This window comes from Malurus melanocephalus, unplaced genomic scaffold (genome assembly GCF_030028575.1).
Source record: "Malurus melanocephalus ecotype Western Australia unplaced genomic scaffold, MMel_1.1 scaffold_61, whole genome shotgun sequence".
NCBI classification, from domain to species: domain Eukaryota; kingdom Metazoa; phylum Chordata; class Aves; order Passeriformes; family Maluridae; genus Malurus; species Malurus melanocephalus.
In genome coordinates, this window is record NW_026623293.1 from 516,583 (window position 1) to 543,634 (window position 27,052).

The 27,052-nt window shown below is 42.0% G+C and overlaps 1 protein-coding gene across 5 annotated transcripts; it reads left to right on the forward strand.

The window, feature by feature from the left end:
- Positions 1-488: 488 nt before the first annotated feature.
- GGACT (gamma-glutamylamine cyclotransferase) lies at positions 489-26,167 on the forward strand. Of its 5 annotated transcripts, XM_057366174.1 has the most exons (4): positions 526-572; positions 5,380-5,430; positions 8,208-8,304; positions 24,860-26,167. In XM_057366174.1, exons 3-4 carry the CDS (start codon positions 8,238-8,240, stop codon positions 25,348-25,350), a joined length of 558 nt encoding a protein of 185 aa, XP_057222157.1. In that variant the 5' UTR covers positions 526-572; positions 5,380-5,430; positions 8,208-8,237; the 3' UTR covers positions 25,351-26,167. The 5 variants fall into 5 exon arrangements, with proteins under 5 accessions (XP_057222161.1, XP_057222159.1, XP_057222158.1 ...); XM_057366176.1 differs by lacking the exons at positions 5,380-5,430; positions 8,208-8,304 and adding an exon at positions 12,074-12,270 and having other exon boundaries at positions 509-572; XM_057366175.1 differs by lacking the exon at positions 5,380-5,430 and having other exon boundaries at positions 510-572.
- The last annotated feature ends 885 nt before the right edge of the window (positions 26,168-27,052 follow it).

Consider the following 27,052-nt stretch of genomic DNA (forward strand, 5'->3'; position numbering starts at 1 on the left):
GCAGCCAAAATCCCTTCCCACAGAGTGGTCAACAGCATTTATAAAGTAATAAGAGGTTTTTTTTAAGGTTCTCTCAAAGCCAGATTGGCTGCCAGCAGTTGCACCGCACGTTCGTCGCGGCCTCCAGGAGGCGAGGCCCCGGCGCCGGGTTTGGGGAGCAGCTCTTCCCGGGAGCGCCGGGTTTCGGGAGCAGCTTTTCCCGGGAGCGCCGGGTTTCGGGAGCAGCTTTTCCCGGGAGCGCCGGGTTTCGGGAGCAGCTTTTCCCGGGAGCGCCGGGCGCTGCTCCTGCTTTGGCAGCGGCGCGGGGTGTCCCGCTCTCCGGGCCCTGGGCCCGGCAGCCGCTGCTCCCGCCAAGCACGACCCGTCCCTCTGGCAGCCGCGGCGGCTGCGGCCAACAACCCCGGCTCACCCCCGGCTCACCCCCGCGCTGCCCCGGCCGCAGGGGAGGGAGCCCGGGCAGGCACCGCCCCAAGGCCCGCTCCGCCCCGCCGCCTATTCCCCGGAGAGGCGCCCCGGGACGGGCAGAAGGCGGAGGCCGCAGGCGGGAACGGAGATAGCAGCAGCTCTGGCGAGTGAGTGCCCCGGAAAGCGCCGGGCAGAGCGGAGGCGTGGCGGCCCGGTCCGCCCTGCCCTCGCCACACGTGATGCGCCGCGGGGAAGCGCTGAGGGGAAGCGCTGAGGGGAAACGGAGGTGCCGGCACGGGCTGGGGAGGGCCGGCGGCGGCCCAGGGTGGTGCGRYACCGGCGGGGAGCTCCCTGCGGCGGCCCAGGGTGGTGCGGCACCGGCGGGGAGCTCCCTGCGGCGGCCCAGGGTGGTGCAGTACCGGCGGGGAGCTCCCTGGGACCGCGGGCCGCGCTGCCGAACACACGTGGGAGGTGGCTCGGCCCGGCCCGGCCCTGCTCTGCCCTGCTGTGCCGGCGGCGGGGACACTGCGGGCGGTCAGGGCTCCCGGCCGGGACACTGGTACCCTTAGGACGAGGGCACAGCAGCGCCTCAGTGTGCATCGGGGATACAGCCCAGGGCAGGGACAGCTGTCTCTGGCGCTGGACCGGCYGAGGGGGTGATCACCTTGCGGTCTCCAGGTGCTCAAGCGCCTTTTCCAAACAGAAGTGTTTGTTCATTATGATCCAGATTTAGTAACATACCTTTGCCCTTGTAATGGGTTAGTGGCGTGGGTTTGAAGAGCCAATAYCTAAACTAGAGGGAAAAGAGAAAGGAAAGGAAGTAGTTCAGGTGTCATACATGCAGAGTTAGGGGAAGATGCCCCTGCCCGTGACAGGGGTTGAAAATAGATGATTTAAGGTCCCTTCCAAATCAAACCATTCCATGACGGAATATACTTAAAAGATAACATTTCAGGGCACTTATCCTTCTGCCTGCATTGCTTGTACCAGAATGTTTGGGAAGGGGTCTTATTTTTTTTTTTTTTAATCATCCTCGGGATTTTATTTTTGCTGTACTTTTGTCTCCCACCTGTTCTGTATCCTTTTCCCTTACAGAGTTATATRCGCCTTTTGGTTTGGGGTTAAGGTTCATTTAGTTTTATCTGTGTTAATTCCAGACAATTAACTTCCTTATTTTTTTGCTTCAGGAATTTTTTAATTTGCTGGTTCTGTAATTTTTGCCATGCTTTGAAAATACCAAGTTTGGAACTTCTGTAGAGCTTAACATACAGATTAGAGGCACAACTGTAAATATCACCATGACCAAGTTGTTTCATGTAGAAGTCTCTGAGGAATGGACTTGTTTTATGTAGTCTCTAGTTTAAGCAGGCAGTCAACCTGGAAAAGCAATTTCTTGACAATTAAAGTTGTTCATTGTGTGACAAAGGCCATTAAGAGAGCCTTTAGATTTCACATCTCTGAACAAAAAATGGGCACATTTTCATCATTCTCTCTTCCTCTGAAGAAAAACTGTAAAAACCTAGACTGCCTCCAAAGTATATTTATCTTTAGCTGGCATTCGTCTTCTGTGCTTGCTCCATCATAGTTATCAAAGTCATATGAACACTAACATGTCTTGTTACCTAAGTGTAGAACAGCTTTTTCTTGCCATGGTTAAATAAAAACTAAACAGAACACATGTCTCTTTTAATATCTGTCTCGAAACCTGAATTGTCAAGGATATTGCATGTTAAGAAAAAAAAATGGCCTTTCTATGCATTGCTAATGTTTTTAAATCTGCACCCAACTGCTGACAAATATTCACTACTTGATATGTGCATCACACTACATTTTCCTTGGGTTCTTGCAGCCTGTTTGCTCCTCACTTTACAAATTACCATGGTTTTCTGCCATCAGCTTTGCRTGCAAGTTTCTTTGAGCTTGTTCATGAGTTTGTTTTGAGACCACTGGAATATTGAACAGAGCTTCACTCCATCACAGAAGAGAGTGTGTCATATTGTTGGTACGTGTCGTGCCATCTACTCCTTATAGGTTTTCTTTTTGGTGACTATACATATGATCAGTTTTCCGTTGCTCATTTTCTCCTATCATTCAGAGCAGAAATACTGCTTGGAGTGCTTTATTTACTGCAATGTCTCCTTTTCATCCCATAGAAAGGATCACCGTGTCAGTTCATGCTTTCCTTGGCTGATTTTTGACATGGAAGTCTAGTTGCCTCTGGAGAGTAGGGGTCACAAGCCAGGCCTGGTTTGCACCAGACATCCTGCTGTCTCTGCCACCCACTGTTCTGTGAGCAAAGCCTCTTCTCTTGGAAAGTGTCATCTAGCATTGGCTCTAGCCCTGCTCTGAGTGGGAGGATGGGCTAGGTGACCTTCAAAGGTCCCATCCTACCAATATTGCTCCAAGTCTGTCTGTACATTCTCATAACTCCCAACAGTAACCTAACTGTCCATTTTAAAAGAAGTTTCCTCTTGAAAATGACTTTTATCTGACTGCTGATGAAACTACAGTTTTTGCCAGTTCTCCTGCTCTTTTTCATGTGGTTGATTGTGTTTGTCTTGGGAGACTTCAGAGAAATGAGGTTATGTTACTGTCTGATCTACACTGTAAATGTGCAAGTCTAGGTAGGTACAGGCACAAAGGTGTAGGTGTAGTCATGGGGGTGTCTTGAAGTGAAATAAGAGAATAAATTCCACAGGTATGTTGTGGCATTTTTCTTCTGCTATTAGCTCTGGTACACTTCTACTTTCTGATGGATTAGCCAAGTTATTTTGCTGTGTAACCATAAACACTATTAATAGTTGTTTTTGGTAGAAGAAAAATAGACTACATTTCACTGTAGTTTTTGTCATTTGTTTTTTGGAGCAATGCCCTTTTCTATTTCTATTCAAGTCTTGTATGTTTCTCACACTGGAAAAGTTCTTCAAACTTGAAACTGGTCAAATAATTTTCATAACAYCTTTGATTTATGTAGAATTGATTGTGAAACTTGAATGACATTTTAAGTAACATGAACTGCTAAAGCAGAGAGCATGTGCTGTAACAGAATGTATTTTCAATATGAACTGATGCCACCTTTTGTTCTCTCATCTTTCAATAGATTTTTTTTGTAGTATTCTGACAGAAAGGGTAAGTATTATGTAGATAATTGCATAAGATATAGGGGAAATACATGGACCCAGACATGTCATTGAGTGAGCAAATGTAATACCCTTTTCATTCTGTCTCTTTAAAGAGAATGCTTAATACTTTTCTTCTTTATAAATTGAGCTGTTCRGGCAGTAGTAAATCACTATTCTTAACCCAAAATCCGTAGCTCTCCAGAATTTTCTGTTCTTTTGCACTCCAAAGGTTTAATTACATTTTATGGACCATATCAGATAYAGCTCTCTTTTTCCCACTTCCAATTAATGTTAAAGAAGGACAGACTGTACCAGGATAATATCATGTCCTATTGATTTATCATTATGGTACTGTTCAAGAATAGCCTTTACATTAAGATCCTTGGCCACTGTGATTTCTTTTAAGTGTGTCAGCTGTTTGCTCTTAACATCTTGAGAAAATAYATTCAATATCCCTGTCACTTCTGATTTCTGTGTCTTACAAGAAACCTTTTTTCCTTCCGAATTRCCTACATAACCACCTCTCTCTGCAGCATTTTGACTGTAAATTGCTCATGACCTTTACTAACAGCCAGAGTTACCACTGTATTGCTGACATTCTGACAGAAGTTCTTGGTCACATAAAATTGCCTTTTCTCATCCTTTCCCTCAAGCATTGCTTTTTTCCCAGTGCTGTGTGTTGCTACTAACTGAAAGGGAGATCACCCTGCCTATGCCATTCAGCTGTGCTAGACTACCTGTATTAGGACAATGCTGCAACTTGAAAAATATGTGCTATCAACTAATACCAGAGTAATTGCAAGTTTCTTTATCCTCTTTCTCTCCCCTCATTTTGTCTAGGTTGTTGCAGCCCACAACTTTTATCACAGTAAAATTCAGGTTGGAAGGGACCTGGGGAGTCACTCATCCAACCTCCTTACTCAAAGCAGGGTTGTCTGTGTGGCCAGACCAAGTGCTCAGCATTTTATCCAACATGTCTTGAAAACCTATAGGCACAGAGACTTCACAACCCCTCTGGGCAGCTTGCTTCAATTTTTGACTGTATCATGAGAACCCTTTTCCTACGATCAAGTTGGGGTCTCTCTTGTTTATACCTAGCTTTTCTACGCTGACATGCACTGCTGTGAAGAGTCTGGCTGTGTTTCCAGATAACCTCCTCACAAGTACGGGAAGACTGCTGTTAGGTCRATCAAAAACTCTTCTCAAGTTGAATAGGCTGTTTCCTCTGCTGCTTTTCACAGGGCAAGTACTTTTGCCCCATGGCTGTCTGAATGCACTGCAGTTTGTCTGTATTTTTTCTTGTTTTGGGCTCCAAAATGAGTGCAGTGCTGCAGGTGTGGTCTAGTCAGTGTCAAGTAAAGGGAGATCATCACTCCCCTTAATCTGCTGATTGTGTTCCCTTAATACAGTGCAGGCTGCTTGCTGCCTTGGCTGCTCGCTTTGTTCAGCAATGTGTATTCATGAGTTCGAGGTGCTCATGAAGGGTGTGCAAGGTAAATTGAGACATCCGAGGAGACATGGATCGCAAACTGCATCATCTTGACTGCTGTACTGCCTTTCTGTCCAAGTCTTGGCTCCAACAGCAGTCAGGGTTGTTGCTTTCCTATTAGTGAGGAAGCAGATGCAGATAGTAATTTCTTATCAACTGTCTACAAGTCTTGCTGTTTACTTACATGTTCCACAACTATCAGGAATGCTTGTTGGCATTATGTTACTTTCTGGTAAAAGCATCATGCACAATTTCAGTAGTATTTTGAAATGGTGGTATAAAAGACTTCTCTCTTCTCCAAAAGACTTCTTACAGCTGATCTGGTCTCAAATCTTCTACTGTTTCTTGTATCTCYGTATCTAGACCTGTTTAGCCTGGAGAAGAGACATCTAAGAGAGGACTTCATCAATGTCTGTAAGTGTTGAAGGGAGGGTGCCAAGAGGATGAGACCAGCCTCTGCTCAGTGGTGCTGTGCAATAGGACAAAAGAGGCAAAGGGCAGATTCTGGTGCACAGGAAATTCCACSTGAACGTGAGGYGGAACTTTGTTACTGTGCAGGTGACTAAGCACTAGAACAGATTGCCCAGAGAGGTTGTCTCACTGTCATTGCACTCAAAAACCAGGATGCAATTCTTTAAAAGGTGCCCTAGKATAGCCCTSCTTGAGCAGGGAKRTGAGACCTGGTAACCCACTGTGTTCCCTTCCAATTTGACCCATTCTGTGATATCCTGTGTTTCAACCTGTACCCCTTCTGCCACCTGTCACTTTGCATCTCGGGAACTAAAGGTTGTCCATGCATCTAGTGAAATATGTCAGTTAATTTTGGTGAGCAGACCAGTTTGTGTACAGGACTTCCAATAACTAAAGTTTTAGTGTTTCCACTGACACACGGTACTGATAAGAATCATGAGTTTGTACCTCTATTGTCCCCCGCCTTTAATTTTCTTCCTCAGATGACAGACTTGAATTGGAAATGTGAGTTTCGTTTGTAGTTGCTGACAAGAGATGCAACTCACATCTCTTAAGACCAACTGGTGAAGCCTGAGTGACCAGCCTAGATTGCAAACTGTAGGAAATTACAGTGAGGTGAATGCTAGCCTCTGGCTCATCAGAAGCTATTAATAGCATTCTTTCTGAATTCTTTTAATTGAACCCAAGTGTTTGTTGTTTAATTTGCACGTTAAACATGCTAAGGTATGGACGCTGAATTTKATCACTAAAATCAGTATGTAATTTATGGAATTATGTCTATGGATTCTGTCCACTGCAAGTTGTGTAAACAACAGTTTTGTTCTTGGATCTCAGAATGTGTGAATTTCTCTAGAAATAAAGATAACAGGTTAGATTTCTCATCAGGAGAGGCACAGTGCACATATACAGTAATACTGAAAGCTTGAAGGAAAATAGGAACAAACCAATTTTCTTCAAAACATTGCTGAGAAAAATGATCTTGGAAGTGAGACTGTAAGTAGTGAGTGAGAAATAAGGGTCTTGTTCTGGTTTTCTTTTGCAGTGATTTTGAATGACAGGTAGACCTGGTGATATCSTCCTGCATAACTCTTGCCTCCCTTTTGTGATGACATCCTTTTGGCCTCTGGTTTTATGTATTTTCCTGTGCTCAAGGGAATTAAAAATTGTATGATGGCAATACATGGAATGAGAGCTGGAATATGCACTCATGGGCTTTTACCCAACCCAGCTCACCTGGACTGAGAAGACATGATACAATGAGGCAGCAGGCTCTTCTTAGTGTTTCAGTGTGATGAAGAATAGGAATTCTTCATGAGTGTTATGGAAAAAGAGGAGAAATATTAGGAGTTTAGAGAAGGGGTTTAACATAAACATCCATAGTAACAAATACAAGAAAATTACTAGATTCCGATTTTAATCATTGAGATCAGATGTAAGCTCACAGTAGGACTTGTAGAGAGATAAACTCCCCAGAATAGTAGGTGAAAKAACTGAAGAGTTTTAAGCAATAGCAGTTGGGTGCAGATGATCAGATGCGAGATCAAAAAAATACCCTTTGCCATGATTGTCAGCTGAGATATGATGGTCTTGGGTTTATAGACAGGAACAGAAGGAGGATAACAGGCATTAGAGTTCCTTRTTCTCCTGACTGCACAACTGCGTAGGTGCTCAAGGGAAACTGGCTTGAAGAACATCTTAGACCCAAACTTCTGGCAAAAGAACTCTGAAAAGGATGTGRCAGACCTACAAAAGAAAGTGAGGGGGAAAGATTACTAGAAATTACTGTGTAGAAAGTGTAATCTTGGAATGTATGTCATCTTTCAGATACGTTTGAGTGTATATCAATTACTGTTAATCCTCTCTGAGGCAGTTTGTAGTGAAGCCATCAAAACTTAGATTTTCTGTAGAATGAGTAAGTGGGAATCTGAGCTCAKTGTTCCAGCATGTTTTCACTGAGAGGAGATGGAGTATAGTACATGTATGGAGTGTGGCATCATGTACTGTGAAGCAGTGCTTCAAWAGCCAGGTGCTGCTTGTGAGGTGTGGAGATCATGCTTGGTAAGTATTAGGCTGGGATGTGGGCATAGGAGAACAACTGAATTAAATTTAGATTAGATTGCACTGAGCTCAGCCTGCCCTATATTACTAAAATGTRTAAATAACAGAGAAACTATGAATGGAGAGGAATGTTTCAACACAGTTTATGGAGGTGAGCCCCAGGCTTGATTTTGCCTCAGCTGAAAATTATGTAGGGAATAAATCCCAGCAGGATGCTTACCTTGCACATACACATTTCACACATCAAACCACTAACCTGCTCCAAGGCTGCAGTCCTTGGCTGTGATGTAGTTCAAATATACCTGCTATGAAAATTTTCAGAGTATGAATCCAGCCACAGGCCAAATCTTACTGAAGCTTTCTAAAGCTCCTTTTAAACATAAGTAACACAAAGTTACATGCCTAGGAACTGTCTGGTTGACAAGTGCCCAAAGGTAAGGTGATATGAAGGGCTCAGAAAGGAGAATCTCTGCCTTGTTTGGACTCTGTAGATAGAAACAGTTCTCTTAACTGTTATCTCTAGCAGGGGTCAAATTCAAGAGAGTGAGCATAAAAGAAAATCAGCATTTAAGAGATTTAAATTATGGTACAGGTTAATGATTTATTTCCTTTGATTAAACAGTCCTGAGGCAGTGGGCCTTATTTTGTGATTGTGGTTCCAGGCATAATAAATCTCAGTAATGTGAACGTGTATGCGGTTAAGGGAAGCTTCAGGAAACCTGCTTAACAGAAGCAACACATCTTGCAGAAGACAAACAGGTGAGCAGAGAAAAAAAATAATTTTTATAGTAGTTTTTTCGTCTTTCTAATATGAGGCTCCTTAATGAGATATACTGACTGGCTGGTTATTCCTCTCCCTCCTCTTCTTGTTTATATTTACCTTTATTTATCTTGTCAAAATATCAAGAAATTTAGGTCAAAATGTATCTGGATCCATCTGCTCTTCTAGTCTGTTCTTTTACTGCTAAAATGTAGTTAATAAATCTTTTCATTAAGTATGCTTAGTGACAATTTACTATATTAACAGAGGGCATCAAGTATCTTTAATTTTGTAGAACTTTAAATTTTTCTTCCTAATTTCTGTATAACAAAATCATTTCATCTCTTTAATTTGTCAGATTGTAGTCTATGTGTYTTACCTGTAACTTCTGTTTAGGTGGATGCTCAAATCAGGCTCTGTATTTTAGCTGGTTTTAGCACAGGTTTACTATTGCAGTCTTCTGAAAACGGGAAGTGTTTATTCATTAACGTGATCCATTTCAGTTTTGAATTTTGTTAACTGTTCTTGTATTGTTTTGTTTGTAGTTATTGTTTCGATACAACTTTATGCTCTCAATCTTATGACTGAGAAAATTATTAAGTTCATGACTGACCTTTCAATTCTGTTTGTCAAACATTTTGATTGGTTTTGGGGTGCTTTTTGGGGGAAATTTGTGATTGACCATCAGTGTTGTTGCAACCAGATTTTAAGCAGGGTCTGCAGAGTGGTGCAGCAGACACCAGACCTGGTAGGTATGATACTAGAAGATGGTATTGCCTTTATGGTAATTTGTCTTTCATGACCCTGCTGCCACATCAGGTAATTTGATTTGACATTAGATAGGTSAAAATGTAATCTATTGGGCTAATTTTTGAGATTATATATGGGMTGGATTATTTATTTGACATCTGCCTCACCCGTCTGTGGTTCTCTATGCCAGCCCATTAACCCATCAGCTCAACTACATTATCAACTGTATTTTTACTTAGGTAGTAGTGATGCTTCATCAGTTTAATTAGGGAAAAGTGTTAGGAAATATTTTCAGGGACAGCGGAGCTGTTGGTCTCTTAAGATGGATGATTTTTATCTCTTAATGGGAATAAACTCCCCAGTAATCTTCTACTTCTGTGATCTGTGAACATTCTGCAGTATTAACAGCACACACAACTTTGCTGTTTAAAACTTAGACAGCCCTGCTTGGATCCCAACTTTGATTATTTCTGTATTGTGGGCAAAGCTGGTGCAGATGCAACTTTTGTGGCATGTTTTCTGAGTTACTACGATACAATCATTTAGCTGTGTAAGAAACACATACTAGCTTACATTGTTCCTTTTGATAAAACCTGTGACACTGTTCTGGATTACACTCACATGGATGTGCAGCAATTTCCCTGTGAACCGCATATGCAGTGGGTGAACAAATGTACATGTAATATTGTTTACCATATGCCTAGAAAAATGGCAGTGTGTCTTATCTACAATTGCCACATGAGCAGCTTAGAGGAAAACTACATGAGGGTATTGATTTTTAATGGTCCCATATCAAAGTGATGTAGCTCACCAACATRCTATCAACAGAACAAATAAAATCTATATGCCTATAAACAAAATATAACTTATATTTTAAAAATTTTTATTTAATAGAAGTTATTTCAGAACAACTTGGGAKTAAAAGGTCTCATATCTGATCTAAAAACAGTTTTTGAGATGAAAAATAGACATAACCAGGAGAAGGGTTACCCCATTTATAGTGGCCTTTACATAGCATATGTAAACCAGGATGGCTTTCTCGAAAGCCTGAAGGACACAAGTGTGTGGAGCTTTTTACCTGAGGAGCAGAAGCTTCAGAGTAGGAATGGTACTACTGAGCTGTGCACCTCTTCTTGACTCCGTAGTGGCAGATTCTTTGGTGGTTCTTGCACTTTGCCCTTTGGTGCTTTTATCAGCCAAAAATGTATGGTTGGGCTGGCACTGCCGTGCCTTGGAGCCAGACATATCCTGTATGTGCCAGATCCAACCAAAGCCAGCTACAGGACCAACAGTCTTCGGCTGTGCCATTGCCTGTCTGARTYGAAGAAGCATTTGGGCMATCTCTCAGRCACATGGTGTGATTCTTGGGGTATCCTATGTGGGGCCAGGAGCTGRTCTTGAGGGTCCTGRTYGGCCCCTTCCCACTCAGCATATTSTATGATTCTGTGATCTCCTAGGAAGTAGAAAAATTAGATTCGTGCGCTTYGTCCCAAGGACTCTACCCCACATCCYTCAGGGACATTTTGGTCTTGTTTGGCCTTTTGAAGCTGGTTCAAAGTGCAGAAAGCAAAGGAAGGCTCATGGGGTCACAAAGTGCTCAGTCTACCATCTCAAGATTGTTTATTTGGGTGTATTCTGTACTGCATGGAGTAAGAATGGTGGGAATCCAACATTTCATTTGCTTTTCAGGGTTATTTGGGAAACTAAATTAAAAGATCAAGTAACTGCATAATGTACTATCTATAAAGAGGCAGGGAGTAGGATCTAGGCTACAAACCTCTCCTTGAGGTAGTGGGAATCTCATGGCTAGATCTCAGAATTGATCTCTTGCAGTCTCCATGTGTCTGGTGTTCCCTTCCATGCATAGCATATGAATCACACTGCCTTTTATATTCTCTTTTAAAAGAAGAGCTAAGGGATTGTCTCATCCAGTTCCTTGACAAAAGGCAAGTTTGGCAGCAGYGCTGTTATTTCTGATAGAGGTTTGCTGTCTTGCTGTTGAGGATAGACAGTAGTGAAGGATTGCTAACCTTCCAAGCTAGGTATCTATGCTATTCCTAGGCACCCTGCTTATTGGGAGGTGGTCAGTCTTTCGAATGTCCATCTTTGGAATTTGAGCTTATTGGATCTTCTGTCAGTCGATGTGGAAAGAAGCTTACAGCCTCTTTCTGTCAGTATGCTTTTATATTCCTAAAGACAGGACCCTRTTTTCTCTACAAAAGTGGTCACAGTACAGGCTCTTCATTTTTGTTGTTTTCTTYTATAGGTTTTGGTTCCTTGCCCTGTGATTGCACTCTCTATCCAGCTGATTACTTTATGTGCACTGCTCAAAGCTGGACATACTACTCAATTCTGGATTAGAGCAGGATACTTTTTCCAGTCATACCATGTTGTTGACTCACGTTGGATTCATGATCGTTCTAGCTGCCAAATCTGTTTCTGCAGAAATGCTGTTATGCTGATTTTTTCCCAGATTTTGTTTATGTGGTTGATTATTCCTGRTTTAATCTTAGAACTTTGTACTGCYCRTACCTGAAYRGCTGCTGCAGAGCAGCAATTGTGCAGGGGCTTGTGACTGTCTCATCAGCTTTGTGGGGAGCCCTGGGAATCAGGTTGTTACCTGCATCTTTCACATCCTCGAGTATTTTCTTTACTGCTGCTTCCCTGCTAGTGGAACAAATGTAACAAAGTCTGAGCATATGTCCAGTTTGAGATGAACCTCTGAGAAACATTAAGTGGTCTTTCTAAATAGTTTTGGAGTTTCTCTTTTTTATCTAAATACCAACAGTTCTTGTTAAATCCTGTTTTTCTAGCTTGCTTGTGGGAGTGTCATGAGCAGTATCAGTGTCAAAAGTTCTACCAAGGTCAAGACAAAGTAACTAGGATGGATCAAGACAGATGATTGCTTTTCAGCATCTGCACATCTTACCAGCTGTAGAGATGGGAATCTGCCTCTATGTGCATTCTAAATATTAAGTTTTATTACTAAAAGGTCTGCATCCCTTCTTTCTTCCATAGGAACTGACATTGGAAGTAGTGAGTGTCTTGATCCAAGTRGTGTCCCCTAGGTCTGCCTGGGCAGTCTTTTGCTCATCAGCTTCACCGTCCCGCTGAGGGGCAGAGGAGGACACACCAGGCCACTCTGCTGAGCCACTCYGGATAAACTTTTGTGACCTGTGTATTACTTTACCAGTTGTTCTTCTGCTTCTGTGCATGTAAGTGCATTCTGAGTCAGTGACCACTGAATACTTGTATCTTTTGGGAGAAAAGGGTCCTCTAAGACAACTTTTGTTATTATTATTTTTCCCATATGAAAAGGGATAAGAGGCAATGGAGTCCTAGAATAATTGACACTKTGTTTTACAGAAAACTGTTGGTGTTTGTTTTGGGTTTGTTTTCTTTTTTTGTTTGTTTGTTTTGGGGGGTTTTTGTTCTGACATGCTGAAAAGAACAAGTGTTATAATAAACAAAACCTGCATGTAAACCTGTCTAACTCGGTTAGCCCACAAGACTTAGGCAGCCTTTTTTAAAAATTACTAATTTATGTAACATCTGTTTAGATCAAGCATTTAGGAGAAGAGCTGCTTTTTCTTAATAACTGGCATCCCTTTTCTCAAGCTTAAGTTTTTTTCTGGCTTTCCATGACTGTTCTATTCTTTATATGGGTTTATGTTATTTGATACCATTATTCAAGGTTGTATTGCTTGCCTGTCTTCCTTTCAGGGGATTTGGAAGCCTGGCATCAAAAAGCTGGCCCCACAGATGAGTTCAGAGATMGTAAGTGCCTTGCAGGCACATAGGGAGCTCCTCCAAACATTGTCTGTGGAGCCTTGATAGGCACTCACCTGAAAATAATTCCTGTATCAAGGTTAGCCTTTCTGTTCTAGCTTTAGAGTCCACAGTGGTTGCACTAAAACCTGAAAACTTGGTACCTGTGGAAGTGCTTCTGTCTTAACTGAAAAAGTTGAAAGACAACATGACTTCTGGAAAGTCKGCTGTTGAAATCTATGCATAATTAGTGGAAAGGAAGTGTCAGTCTGAATATATTTTTACAGAATTAATTATAAATTTCTTGATCACATCTTCCTCTGTTTTCTGAYTTAGAATTTTCTGCCAAAATAGAGACTCATAAACCTTTTGATTCTGAATTACTGCGTTTGTATATTATAATACAGTATTTTCTACCTTTCTTTTACAACAGGCTTGTGGCTTTTTTTTCCCAACAGTTCAGGATTCTTTCACCGATTTCTTTGAAAGGCTATATTAAAAGAAAAACATAACACAATTTAAATTTTATGCCAGTTAATCTAACTGCCAGCCATAACTCCATTTGGTCTTTGGAATAAGCATCAAAAGCTGAGAAAGTTTTCATTCTCTTATGCCCATTATATAAAGATTAGAGCAAATAAATGCAGGTACTTTCTCATTAAAAAAAATACAGGGTCACCAGTTCTGACTCTTTTCATTTTTCTTTAATTTGTCAATTTTTTATCAGCTCTATCTTGCTGATAGAGTGGAAAGAAGGAGAGACTGAAATTAATTAAATCTTCTTTGATATTTAACTTTTTATTTAGTGTCTTGGGGATCCAAGGAGCTCCAAGCAATAATCAATCAAAATCACTCCCCTCTGTCTATTCTCAGTGGAACTGTAATAATAACCAATTAATACAGCTCTAGACYGGACAGAAAGGTGGTAATTAGCCCCTACAAAATTGACTGCAATTAGCAAAATTCTGGTGTAGCAGAAATCACCGGATAAACCATTTTTGCAAAAAAAAGTTTAGGATTTAGCTTGCTCGAAATACTGAAATACAGCAGCATTTTCACTTTGTTCAGGCCTTTTTTGACCTTGTTTAAGGGATGAAGGTTTTTTAGACACCTTGAGCCTCATTTTTAACATGACCTGCCATGGTCAGTTAACTGGTAATGTATCAATTAATCAAAAAATAATCTGTGTGCATCACTTGCCATAATATTCTACGGTTCCACTTCCTTTGAAGTATTTCTGACCTAAAATCAAAGCACACATACCACTGCAAAGCGTTTTAGAAATATATGGTGTTATTCTGGTGACACCAGGTGTTGAAAGTAAAAAATGTAATGCATTATGTATTCAGAAGCATGTCTTTACTAATTGATAGTTATCGTGGGGTAGATGTGAGCTAGTGAGGGTTTGTAATCTGACATTAATTTATCTGTTTTGAAAGAAATGTTTATGTGCTGAAAGTCAGAAGTTGTTYGATCATTACCTGTCTTTTTAAGTCATACCAAAAAGACAAAATTAAAATGTTGTATGGTTTCTCTTCTTTCGGTGTCTTAAGTAATACACTGTTTCTTGATTTATATCTGGCTCTCTAATTAAATGATTTAATTTTTCTTCAGTTAATTAGCATCACTAAATGAGTGTTTGCTTAAGGAATGCAGAAGTGAAATTAACTGATATTTCCAGATGTCCCTGGATACTGTCAAGTCTGGGAGAAATGCTGTTCAGAATAACAATGTTATTCCTGTGTTTGGGCATTGGGAGTTGCCCGAGTCTGTTATACTGCAGTACAGTATTTGGATGGGGAGAATGGCACTGGGAGGGCAGTGATTGATTTGTTCAAGAGCTGAAATGTAACTTTCTATGGCCGAGTTGGACTAAAAAGTTATTTAATAATATTTGTGCATTTTCAATACTGTGTGAATAATGCTTATATTTAATATTATTTAGGTAGCATCATTTTAGCTCCAAAGATACAGTATTTGGTTAATCTGTAAAATTGGCCTTTCTTACTTCAGCTTTTCATTGCCAAACGAATGTGGTGTGAGGGCGTACCAGTATTCACCYAGAACTACTTCTTGAAACTCCCAGGCTGTATTTGCTGTGAGCCAAGACCTTTCAGTGAAGCAGTCTGTTTTTAAAAGTGAGGTGCTGACTTYTCCATGGTGTTTACTGGAGGCTGTTCTCTTCAGTTGTCACATAAATTACAAGTACCACTTATAATTTATTTTTTYCTTTAGTAGAAGCAAAGTTGCTGACAGGAAGGCCAGTTGGTTTTATCTTGTGTATCAGTTTATCCTGAAAGGTGTGTGTTGAAAATGTCTGCTGAGGGAACTTTTCACTTAGAAGGACAGAGGAGTWTTAGGACTTGCTGTTCCTGTCCTACTTATCCTGTACGCATACTCTGAAATTGGAATAAGTAAAGCATAAGGAGGGCAGTTGGAGGATACTCTACAAACTGCTGGGTATTTGGGACTTACGTGGAAAGATGGTCCAGTCCAGTAGCAGCAGGTACGAATTGTTTTCTTATTTCCACAGCATACCCTGAGAAAGCAGGAATATAATGATCCATTGTCATTTCTGCCTCATGTCCCATGGCATGGACAGGGAACAGTGGGAGTTTCCCTTTCTGTGCTGGGATCTATGCATCCCCTTTGGTCTGCTGGCAGTTAATGGAGCCAGTTTAGCCATCCTCTTTTTTCATAATTTTGGCCCATGTTTGGGGTGGGGAGATACTAAAGGTAATCAGAGGATATGCTAATTTGTTATTGAGGCTTAATCACCTTTGCTTGGGACTTGCACCAGTTCTAAATTGGCTGCATTTTAACATGCAACTCGAGGCATTCAGGACATTTTATATTGTAATATTGCCTAATTCGAGCCTCTTTTCTCAGCACAAAGTTTGGTTTGGGCAAGACTTACAAGGAGTGACTGAGGCCACTTGGTTTGTTCACCTTGGAGAARAGAAGGCTGARGGGAGACCTCATCACAGCCAACAGCTTCCTCAAGGTGGGCTGTGGAGGGCAGGTTCTGATCTTATCTCTGGTGACCAGTGAAAGGACACGAGGAAATAGGCTGAAGCGGGGAAAGTTCTAATGGGACATTCAGGGAAGTGGTCATGGCACCAGGCCTGCCAGAGTTCAAACAGCAATGCTGCTTGTCATATGGGTTAGCTTTAGTCAGTCCTGTGAGGAGCAGGGAGTTGGACTCTATGATTCTGTGTGTCCCTTCCAGCCTGAGAGATTCTGATTCCTGTATTGCCTTCAAATGATGAGTCCCCAGAAGCTCGTCTGTGGTCCCCAAGCGTATGTTCTTGCACTTTGTATCATTAAAAGCCATCTTAATTCAATTACRCAGTTCTTAGCCCATCTCATATGTCTGTGGCATGAACTGATKCTCTTCTAGATACATCTGTGTGTGATGTATCTGTGCAAGTACAGCTACTTGCTGTACTAAGAAATAAAACAACATTGATTCCAGAGGAATATGACTGGTAACTTTTGTCTGTGCTTATCATTTCGTGTTTTAATATAGTCAGTTACAATCTTCCTTTAACTAACTCTTTGTTCAAAGACAGTYCTTCCCTGTGACTTGGACTGGAGATATTTTCACGTCTTATTTAAATAATGGACTCCAAGTTCACTGTGTTATGCTTCTCAAATTAGGTTGTTTAATGACACTAGCCTACTGGCATTTTTTGCCTTCAGAACCACATTGCATATTACTCCCCTTCTCATTTACTTCCAGWACTTAATTCTGTTCTTTCTTTATCAAGTTACTAACAGAAATTCCTTCTCAAAGGTCGCTGAAAAGAGGCTGCAGAGCATGTATAAAGGTATTTTCATTTATAGAAATATTTTATTTGTAAATAATTGGCTCATATGAATTAAGATCAATTTAATGTAATGTCTTCTGTTACAGCTTTACCCCTGTTATAAGATGTCCTTCAGTACAGCTTCCTCCTTCAAGGCATCCTGGACACTGCCAAGCAGACTTTGAATTAGAGTAAATTCTACATGTTGTCAAATAACCAAAATGGTTTTTATCTCCAATTGCAAATATGTAGAGATAGGAATTACTGATACTGAAATAATTTCCTATGAGACTCATGTGGCCCCAAGAGGAGATTTAAGGGCTTGTRCAGTAAGTAAATGCAGACCTTCCAGACGTATGTTAAATTTTGCATTGGACTATATAACTTGTTTCTGCATCAGAGACCAAGCCACTCTTTACCAGAAAATAAACATTTAATTGCACACATCCTTTTTAGGACACATACAAATTGGRGGTTTCTTGTCTTGCTATCTTTGATTCTACCAGGCAGGAGGATATGTGAGTTTGGTCAGTTCATTTTTTTGATTTGAAAGTAATTATTCCAGTGCCTTGCTAAGTGCAATTTCAGGCTTTTTTCAGAATATGTATATGTTTCTTCTGCATAGAAGATAGGAGGCCAGTAAATGTATTTACTTTGTTCCTGAAGAAGGTGAGGTATGTTTCAGACTTCATTGAAGGAATTTGCCAGTCATTCTTAGACAGCAAAAATCAAGACCAGGACAGTTGAAATAACTCATTAATTCTCTTTTCRTAGTGATCTGTGTCTTACTTGTTCTGTACTAAACTTGTTACTAATTTCTAAAGAGAAGTGATATGCCTTGGTGGCATAGAAGTTAATTCTTTACATCTGTTCGTGGTTCTTTGTAGTTTTGATTTGATGTCTTGTTTCGGTTTGTATTCTCTTGCCTTTTATTATATTAGAAAATGGTGGAAGAGGTTCCTGAGATATAGATTGGGTTTTTATTTCTGACTTGTATTAAACTACAAGCTGAAAGTCACTTCAAAAATCTTTCTATTAAATAAAACTACCCACMTAGCTTACCAATGTAAGACTTTCATATAGATTTAATTAGCAAAATAAATAACTGTAGTGAATTAGAATCACAGAATCATTTCATTCAGAAAAATACCTTTAAGATTGGCTCCAACTGTTAGYGCAGAACTGCCAACTGCATTGCTAAACCATGTCCCTGAGCATCACATCTACACATCTTTTAAACATCTGCAGGGATGGTGGCTCCACCCGTTCCCTGGGCAGCCTGTTGAGCTCATTTATTTTGTTACCAGTAAATGGTTAAATACTATGTTTTTCCATAAATTTGATTCATAGACTGAAAGGATGGTAAAAGCCTTCCTTCTAAAAAAAAGTTCCTCTTTTCCTTTTATGTACCTTTAGTAACCACACTTGTGATCCTCCAAATGTAAAGGAGGGCCTCTCCTTCTGTTCCTACGTAGTGACATACATAAAAATTAAAAAGCATTACTGTTAGTTTGACTTCTGTGTGTATAGATATACTTTATTGTCCACTGCTCCTGCTGAAATTTGTATGACCCTGCTTCAGAGCAAATGTCCTTGGCCATTACCCCACAATATCTGTAGCCTTTCTGGTGGAATATTTAAAATTGTGTTTGCATTTAGATCTGGTGGCTCCTCCAGTACAGCTGATTGTAACCTTTCTTTCTTCTTTTCTGTTAGCCACTAACCCTTCACAAGCAAGGCTCTGTGTGGAAAATCCTTGCATGTGTATATGGATGCAGCAAATACATGTGAATTCCTTTCTTTGACCCTTTAAAGCAGCCCATAGTTTCCTAGGAATCATGGGTTGAAAAAAGTCTGTTGGGTTTTTCTGGTGTTTCATTTCTGCCACACTGGTCAAAGGTTTGTGTTTTAGTAGCCAGTCTGTGCTGGGGTAGGTAGCAATTTCTGGAGGAAAAATACTGCAATGTAATGTGTCAGTGTTCGCAGATTTATACCTGGATTTTTCTGTTCGCCTCATTTAGCAGAGCACATTTTGTTCCCTGAACATCTGTGCTCTCATTTGGTTTTTAGCAAGGTTTCAGGAGCATGGTGTGGCAGTGACCTCGCCACATGGTGCTGTAGTGCTCTGGCGCCTTGACTCATCCCAGGGAGAATCCTGCTACTGCCTATGGAGCYGCTGGCTGGAGCGGCCTCGGCTATTCCATTGGGATGTCCAGCTGCTGGTCCTCCCAGCCAGCCACACAGTGAGGCCCAAGAGCACCACTGGCTCTTGCCTGGGCAGAGCTCATCCTGCCTGCAGCCCCTGCCCTGGCACCCACACGGAGCAGGAGCAAAGGCGTGAGAGCTTCCCGAGCCACAGGCCCTGCCAGTGGGGGGATGCTGTTGCTCAACGATGGGGCTTTATAAACATCTCCCTTCCAGGCTCAATTGCACTCCCAAGGAATGGTGCTGTGCCATGACCTGGGCACCTCTCCCCTCCTCACAGAGGATCATTGTGCAGCTGTTCACTCATTTCCTTTGTGGAAAGGCACCTCACGATCTCACACAAGACCCCATCTTTTCTCTCTTCCCGTTCTCTCTCTCACCATCCTTTCAGTGTAGAAAAATACATTCCCATGCTTAGGTACTCAAAGTGTTTTTCGTGTTCCACAGGCTGGGATGATCTTCTCGGTCCAAAACAGCGAACTGACCGCTCCGGGTATTGGCATGTAAATTAATGTGCTGACCTCGCAGGGAACCCATCCAAGCTGCAGGCTCTGTCCTGAGTTTCAGGATGTCGGCGGTTTGAAACTGGGCTCTGTTCTGCATCTCAATGATGGAAACCACTTCAAATTCACCGTGGCATAGCAGGGCTGCCCTATCAAAAGTTGTTTTTCTRCTTTTTTCCTGTAACAACAATCTGGTGTTCAAAGCTCATGCTCCATTCTTGTGGGTTGTTTTTTTCCTTCCCTTTGTGTGGATTCAAGAGGGTTAGCACCTATGCTARAAGTGCAGAGATATTTCTGTGTATATTACTTAAATTGTCATCTACTTGAAACTGCATCATATGGACCCACCATGCTTGAGTGGGATTTTGAGAAGCCATCTAGTCTCTTGCCTTTCTCTAAGGCAAGATTAACTGTAGTATCTGTGATAGTTTGAACAAATTTTCAAGAGTTCCAATTTTCAAGGCTTCCACACTGTTTACTGATTTTCAGTAAACACTTCACCCCTCAGTTGCCACTCAAGACTAAGATGCTGAAGGTATTTCTGTGTTCTTCTGAAACATCAGTGTTGCACAATAATACTCACAAAGGCATTGAGATAATGGAGTATGAGCCTCAGACAGGGGATACTGGGCCCTCAAGCTTTTATGGGGCCATTTGTTGCAGTTGTTCTTATGTCCTGTCCTTAAAATTAGAAAGCTGTTCTTATCCATGCTAATGATTCCATGCAAAAAATTTTGACTGGCTTTGTGTTCATGTATGCAGAGAATCAACTGTCTCTTCTATGAAAACCAGTACCCATATTTGTAGATGATTATGCCCCATCTCATCAGCTCCTATTTAAGMTCCTGCTGGTTCATTCTTGGCCCAAGTAAAACAGTCCTGGACTCAGTGCTTTGCCCTGAGCTCTTTCTAACTAGTTTTGTAATCCACAGGTGTCTGAACTGAGGTCCCAAGACTTTAGTGAAATTCATACAACATGATTTAATTTTAGGACAAAACACTCCATACTTAATAATAYAATATTCTCTTGAAGTGACAGCTTTCCCCTCCTCCCCCTCAACTCAGTTTGTCTACATCCACTGACCTGTTTTCTTCATCCGCCTTTTCTTGTCCTGATGCACTGGCACTCCCTTCCTGTCTCTGTGCTCTCTAGAAATTTAGCCACTTAATCAGTCTAATGTTGTGTCCAGCATGTTTCTACATTCTACGCCCTGCATCTTTTTGCATGGGATGGTTTTATCTAAGCATCACTGTGAGACCTTCTAACAGTCGCTTTGGGAATTAAACCCTTTCTGTAAGTAATAAAAATTAATCTAATGATTTTCTCTGTGCAGTACAGTTGAAAGTGATTTAAAATGTTTTCAAACAGACAAAAGGCAAATGTGAGCTGTGATGACAAAGGGTTATGAGCAGTGAGCAGTGCTGTGATTGATGCCTGTCCAAAGGAAGGGTATCCTCACTCTCTGGCAGAGACTCACAAGGTTKAAGTGTGTGAGTATTTGTTGGTTTGGGAATGTAAATTATCTGAGGAAGAAGTGAAAAGAATCTGCAAAGAAGGTTAAGTGGAGTTTCAGGTAGTGCCCGGTAGCATCCAGCATGGCCCTGGTTACTCCAATACTGTTGTTTGTTTTCACAAACCAGCACCTCACAGCTTTGGAGCGGGTGACCGCTGTGAGAAGACCRTAACCTCTTGATTTCAAAGGAGCCATCGTTTCACTGGTGCCTCTGTGGTTAATGTAAGAAAGGTGTCTTGCCATAAACTTTTTCCGAGGTATTCAGCAAGGTTGGGAAGGGGTCGGCCCGGGCAGGAAGCCCTTGTCTGTGCTATAAAGAAAATAGCAAGCAACAAAATGAAAGCATCAAAGGACCAACAGGATGCRGTCCCAGGAGTCTTCTCTGGCATGTTAGTCCTTCTTGAAAGTTAGCATTGAGTGAAGAGTGACCTTAAAACTCGCTTCATTCAAACAGACTGAGCTCAAGTTTAAAGTTCAAGGCATTTTGTTTTTTCACCTGTTTCCTACAGTTTTTAAGAAACTTCTGAAGAATTAATGTGTAACTATATCTGGTCACAGAGCCAATGCAGAGAATTTTTCTCAAGGGAAAATAATGTTACTGTATGGAGTGAGAGAAATGGATACTTTCTGAGTTSGGTTTTATTTTGCTGAAACTTTTTTGCCCAAACCCACTGTGACCATGATTGCAAACAGCCCTGGAGCTGGTGTAATGCAGGCCATGCTTTATTTTTGAAAGAAGCTGCTAGGGTCCTGTAATGGTCTGAATTGTGCTGAAAAAAAAGGTGATTTTTTTTGCCAAAGCTGCTGCTGCCACTTGGGAAGCAAGGTTTTGGGCACAACGTGGGAGCAAAGAGCCTGGTTGCAGGTTCATCTGTGAGTGCATGGTGAGTGAGCCAGCAGCAGACCCCATGGGTGCCCACTGTCTCACTGTGCTGGAGCTCGAGAGGGAAAGCCCTGACCCAGAACTGCATTGGAGGGTGAGGGTGGATGTGGACACAGTGCTGCTGCCCTGCCAGCGCTAATGCCAGTGCCAGTTGTGGGCCCCTTTTGACCCAGCAACACCTACCTGTGGGATCCTGAAATRCTTCCTGTATTTTCTGATCCTTACATCTCACCTTACGAAGCAACTAGTAACTGATCCCACAAGCAATCTGGCAGGTCATCTTCCATAGCTAAAAGAAATAGTTTGCAGAGATGACATACAAATTTCACTCATGTTTCCCCATGCCATTAAATTTTAATGATTGTGGCATGAATATTTCATGAAAGTACTTTCTGAATGGGTTTGTTTTGTCCTGGCAGCTGATACTCTGTATAAGTTTGGGCGGGTTTTGTTTGGTTTTTGGTGGGTTTTCTTTTCCTCTCAGGTGGTTTAGTGAAGGTAAGAAGTGTCAAACTGGATTAAGTGAGAAAAGGCAACTTCTGTTGGTGGTTCAGAGAGGGGGTGCTGTCTATAACTCGTTTCAGCTGCRTAGTGGAAGCCTGTGAAATGACCCTCAAATACAATTATGCTCTGTGCTTTCCTGCCACAAGGTGGCTAAAACAGTTTTGAAAGCCCAGGATTTGCGAGTGCTTTAAGTGATGCTAATACATCTACAGCCTTTCTGCAGCGCAACACACAGCACACAGGAGACCAGATTTATTGTGCAGAAAATTGTGTATGTCTTATTTATATGGAGCAGCGATCAGAAAACGTTATTACTAAGTTTTTTCAATCCCTCCTCAGCTGGAGGGCTGGGCTTGGCTTTGTTGTTGGGGTTTTTTTTTAATAGAAGAGGTCGTCATGCCCAGTCCATGCAGCGTGAGTGACAGGGCCACTGCAGGACACAGCAGTGCCACAGGGAGCTCAGTGTCCACCTGCCCACGAGCCACAGCTCCACAAGGACATCCTCACACTCCACACAAACTGTGGCTGAAACTTGAGCTTCCCACTCCATCTCCATTTGTACTGCCTGCTGAATCCATCTACTCAAAGGCTAAATCAGAAACAGTTGTCCAAACCTGGGTTAGCAAAGTCCTTTGTTGCTGTTGAATTCTGTGSGCCCTGCACTGGGATGATGGGTGCCTTTCTGTAAATGGGTGATGTTTCCAAACAGCCAGCTGCTGTGTCATCAGAAATGGGAAGTTGTTTTCACCAATTTCAGGAATGGTGACAGTCTTCTCYGCAAACTTTCTGGAAGCTTTATCTCCAGCTGTACAGTAGGGACAGGGCTTTTGTTTAATGGAAATGAAGCGTATCTTTTTCTTACAGATGCACCACTCACTATAGAGCTTTTTATGTGCGTTTTAGGTTTCCCTTTTTATTTTTTAACTTATTAACTCTGACAAGTAACCTCTTGGTTGTGAACAATTTAATTCACGATTCATTTTTCTGATTCAAAGTGAACACGAGTGCCCTAATCCCCTAATGGGAATTAATTGCATGTTTCAATGCTTAACTCTGATCCTTTCTCAATCCCCACTGGGACAAGTTTCTTCCTGAAGGATCTGTGTTTGTTATTCAAAACACAATCTGAAAGGTAATGATTTTTCTTATAAAAGAGTCTCAGGCCAACTGAATATTAATGCTCTTTTTATTGTGAGGGAATGAGCTGCATCCAAGAAAAAAACTCGTTTGTGTCATGAAGGATAAATTACTCTGAAGTATATCTGATAAAATATGGGGAAAAAATCAGGGCGCCCTTTTTCCCCTAAGTGAAAGCCGTTTGCCAGTAAAGAAAGGCACACACTTGGAAAGCTGTATTTTGCTTGGAAAGCTGTATTTTGCTTGGAAAGCTGTATTTTGATACAGAGAAAAACTGTTTACTTCACCAAAGGGGAAATTGCTTGGCTACTGAGGATTTTTAAATAACACTGCTCTTGGCCAGCAACTCACCCTTTTGGATAACCGACTGATCTAACAGTTTACTAAAATAAAAGTAAATAGCTGAAAATAGATTAAATTYCTACCTCCAGTCTGTTTTTAAAGATTTCTCAAACTTGAAATACATTGTTTAATGACACTTTCCATGAGAAGCTTCTCTGATGGGCTTTTTTGGGCTTCTCTGATGTTGGATGTCTGGCCAGATGACTGTGGATGAGGCAGGCTCTGCCCAGTTAGTGACCACTGTTAAAATGTGAGAAAACATCACAGTGCAAGAATTGCATCTACCCTACAGAAATGATGGGGAATAAGCCAGGCAGTGGCTTTCACAGTGTGAAAACAATGAAGAACTATGAAGGTACCTTTCCCCCCTGTTACATTTCAGTAAAACCAGTCTTTTATCCCATTTAAACCAATTTTGAGTGTTTTGTGCTCACAGGTAAAACAAATGGTTGTTCGGGGTGTTCTCAAGAGCGGGCTCACACATGTGCAGACCGACTGTTTGAGAGGATTTAGCACTTTGGGGTGTCTGTCTGGGGAAGAGAGGAGGAGCACAGCCTTACCTGTTGTCCGTGCCAGCAGCCCTGGCTTCCAGTTTCTCTCTCTAGCCCCACCTTGCTGCTCAGCATTTGTCTGTCATTCAGCAAGCGGGACCTCGGTGCTGCGGTTGTTGCAAATCCATCCGCATGTCCATGAGATGTCTCAACACCAGGTTGCATGTCCATGAGATGTCTCAACACCAGGTTACACTTGTTTTTGGGGTGTCACTGAGCACGACACCACACATTTGATGCAGTACAGCTCCCATAACGATGAGAGAGAGAAAAATTAAGATTTAGAGCTTTTGCTGGGGGTCAGGGATGTGTTAGCTGATGTTGGGGATTCCTTAGAGAATGCAATTCGGTTACAGCAAAGAACTGCAAAAGGCTGCCTTTCTCCTGGTGTCTGTTTTTCACTGATGCAGTTTTTGTTTGAAAAGTTTCAAGATACTTGAATTGAGTATGATATTTAAATATGATGTAAGGCTACAAGACCACTTTTGCATTCACCTGAACAGCCTTTTGTGTAGGAGGTGCAGCTTTGGCAGGGCTGTGACCCTCCAGGCATTGGCCTTGTGGGTAACRTGCCCCTTTGTCTTTCAGCTGCTTTTGCAAGTACGATGGCCCGTGTCTTCGTCTACGGCACACTCAAGAAGGGCCAGCCCAACTACAAGCACATGATCAACACGGCCAAAGGGCTGGCRAAATTCCAAGGAAGAGGCCGCACGGTGGAGAAGTACCCGCTGGTGATTGCAGGGAAATACAACATTCCTTACATGCTGAACATCCCGGGGACGGGCCACCACGTCGCTGGGGAGATCTACTCCGTCGACGAGCAGATGCTGCAATTCCTGGATGAGTTCGAAGGCTGCCCAGACATGTACCAGCGCACCCTGATGAGAATCCAAGTGGTGGAGTGGGAAGGGAAGGGCAGCGCGGAGGAGGCGCGGGCAGCGGCCGACGGCGTCCTGGAGTGCTTCGTGTACAGCACGGCCACGTACCCGCCCGAGTGGGTCGGGCTCCCCTACTATGACAGTTACGACTCCTCGGGGAAGCACGGCCTCGCCTACGTCCTACGGGAAAGCCGGGAATAGAGACGGGAGGTAATGGGCCTGGTCAAACACATAGTGCTAAGCAGGTGTTGCTCGGTAACCTTTCCAGGAAAGCTGTAATACCTTTTTATTAAAATGCAGGATCCYTTGTAACCTTCCCAACCCAGGAGCCTTGGCACTAATGTTGAAGTTCTGTAGGCTCAGAGCTGGAGACTCCTCCCCAGGCAGTCAGTGTCCTCCTGGCCCCCCAACCTGCTGCAAGTAACTGGTTTGCACCAGGTGTGAAATAACTGGGTGTGCACAGCGGCTCTGGGGTCTAATTATTCCCTCAATTTCACCCTTTGCCTTAGCACATAATGGAGTGCAGAGGAGCCGATTAATTTTTCCCTTTTTTTTGCCTGAATTGATAAATTTTCTTGTGTAGTTTTCCAAGGTGGGTGGAGTAATGATACTATTGCACTGATATCTGAAACTGATTTAAAAAATATCTTCTGCAAAGTAAAGCACAACTCATGTTGAATATTGACTTGTAATGATGTTTAGAAGGCTACTGCATGTAAACAGGGAAAGCTGATCTTACAGATAACTTGGTGCTTCCAGACAAAAAGGGAAATTGCTGGAGAAAATGTAAAGATCATTCTTACTCTGCATTGCAATGGGCTTTTTTTCTGAACTGGAAAGGTGTATTTTTAAACCATGTTTAGTTTTACAAGGTACTGTCAAGAAATATTAAGAGAATATAAGAGAGTTACATTTAAAATGGTATTTTTAATTTAACATTCTGAGCACTTTGAGTTCTACTTCAGTTCACTGAATGACTGCAGAATTTTTAAATTTTTTTTTTTGGGGGGGAGGGGAGGTATGGGGGATGTGGGGGATGTTGGGGACCAGGAAAAGCAAACGTACACTGGAGCCGTTGAGAGCACTTACTGTCAAGCTGACTTTTTGCCAAGCACTTTAATACCGAACTTGCAACCATATGCAAACTGAGTTTCCTATTGGGGAAAAGATTTTACATACATTATATACATTATAAAAATATCTGAAGGACCTGTATTGTGATTATTGCCACATTTAATTTGGGAAAAAAAATATGTAAAGAAGASTATTGTCTCCCTGACCCAACCAACTGTGCTGATTTTTGTGCAATCTGGGAAAATCGTGGCTTTCTGTTGTTACACTCCTGTGCCTTGTACTTTYCTTCAGCTGCAGTGTTTGGTACAGATAGATTGTACAGTAGCCAAGGCTGCCAAAGGGATWGGAGCAGGCATTGTATGCCATGCAGTGAGCCAAAATACCACCAAATGCAGCAAGGATACAATTAAGAATGATATTGTACTTTTGCCTCACTGCCAGTAGCCCTGTGGTGGCCAGAGGAGATCCAGGGTAGGGAATCGGCCTAATCTTAGCAGTAGGCACTGCTGTTTAGAAAAGCTTTTATGTTGCTGCAGTAAGCAAAATAAATAACTTGACAGTAGAATACTTGTGTCTCTTTACCATACTTGTYTGTTTAGGGCAACCTGCAGAGACTGAACTGTGCTCCTTTGGGAAGGGGCAAGATGCAGTAAGGAGACTTGTAAGGAGATTTGCAGGATGTCTGCCTCAGTTTCTCCAATTTCAAAAGCATTTCTTTTCCTGGAAGGCAGGTACTATCCAAACAGTCTCCTTACTCATCTTGATGAGTTTTGTAAACTAATCCCTAAGCAGATCCCAGTACTATGTAACTCCCCCTTGGCTGTGTGAT